The sequence below is a fragment of the Antrostomus carolinensis genome, unplaced genomic scaffold (assembly GCF_000700745.2).
Source record: "Antrostomus carolinensis isolate BGI_N321 unplaced genomic scaffold, ASM70074v2 scaffold50271, whole genome shotgun sequence".
NCBI lineage: Eukaryota > Metazoa > Chordata > Aves > Caprimulgiformes > Caprimulgidae > Antrostomus > Antrostomus carolinensis.
Genome location: NW_010294454.1, coordinates 1,930 through 2,211, shown reverse-complemented (window position 1 = coordinate 2,211; position 282 = coordinate 1,930). Strand labels below are relative to the sequence as shown.

Sequence of the window (282 nt, the reverse complement as noted above, 5' to 3'; positions counted from 1 at the left end):
TTAGGATGCTCTGCTCATCCTCTTCCTCACCCACCTGTGGCTTCCAGGTTTGATGACATCGACCTGCCCTCCGCAGTGAAATACCTGATAGCAAGCGACCCCAACCTGCAGGTCCTGGGCGCTGCCTACCTCCAGCACAAATGCTACAGCGACGGCAATGCCAAGAAGCAGGTAAGCACCCAGGAGCTAAAGGAGATGGGGTTGTCCCCAGCCCCTCTGCCGTGGTGGGGCACTCTTGGGTGGGTGGAGGAGATGTTCTGGGGACTGGGCCTCCCTCCAGGA

At 59.6% G+C, this 282-nt stretch overlaps 1 protein-coding gene across 1 annotated transcript in view; it reads left to right on the top strand.

Annotated features, from left to right (window-relative positions):
* PKP3 (plakophilin 3) overlaps positions 1-282 on the top strand; it is a gene marked incomplete at both ends in the record, with an annotated part of 2,571 nt that overhangs the window by 450 nt on the left and 1,839 nt on the right. Inside the window, one exon of the mRNA XM_010177618.1 lies at positions 48-221. Within this exon, the coding sequence (XP_010175920.1) occupies positions 48-221 (174 nt within the window). The remainder of the gene's footprint in view (positions 1-47; positions 222-282) is intronic.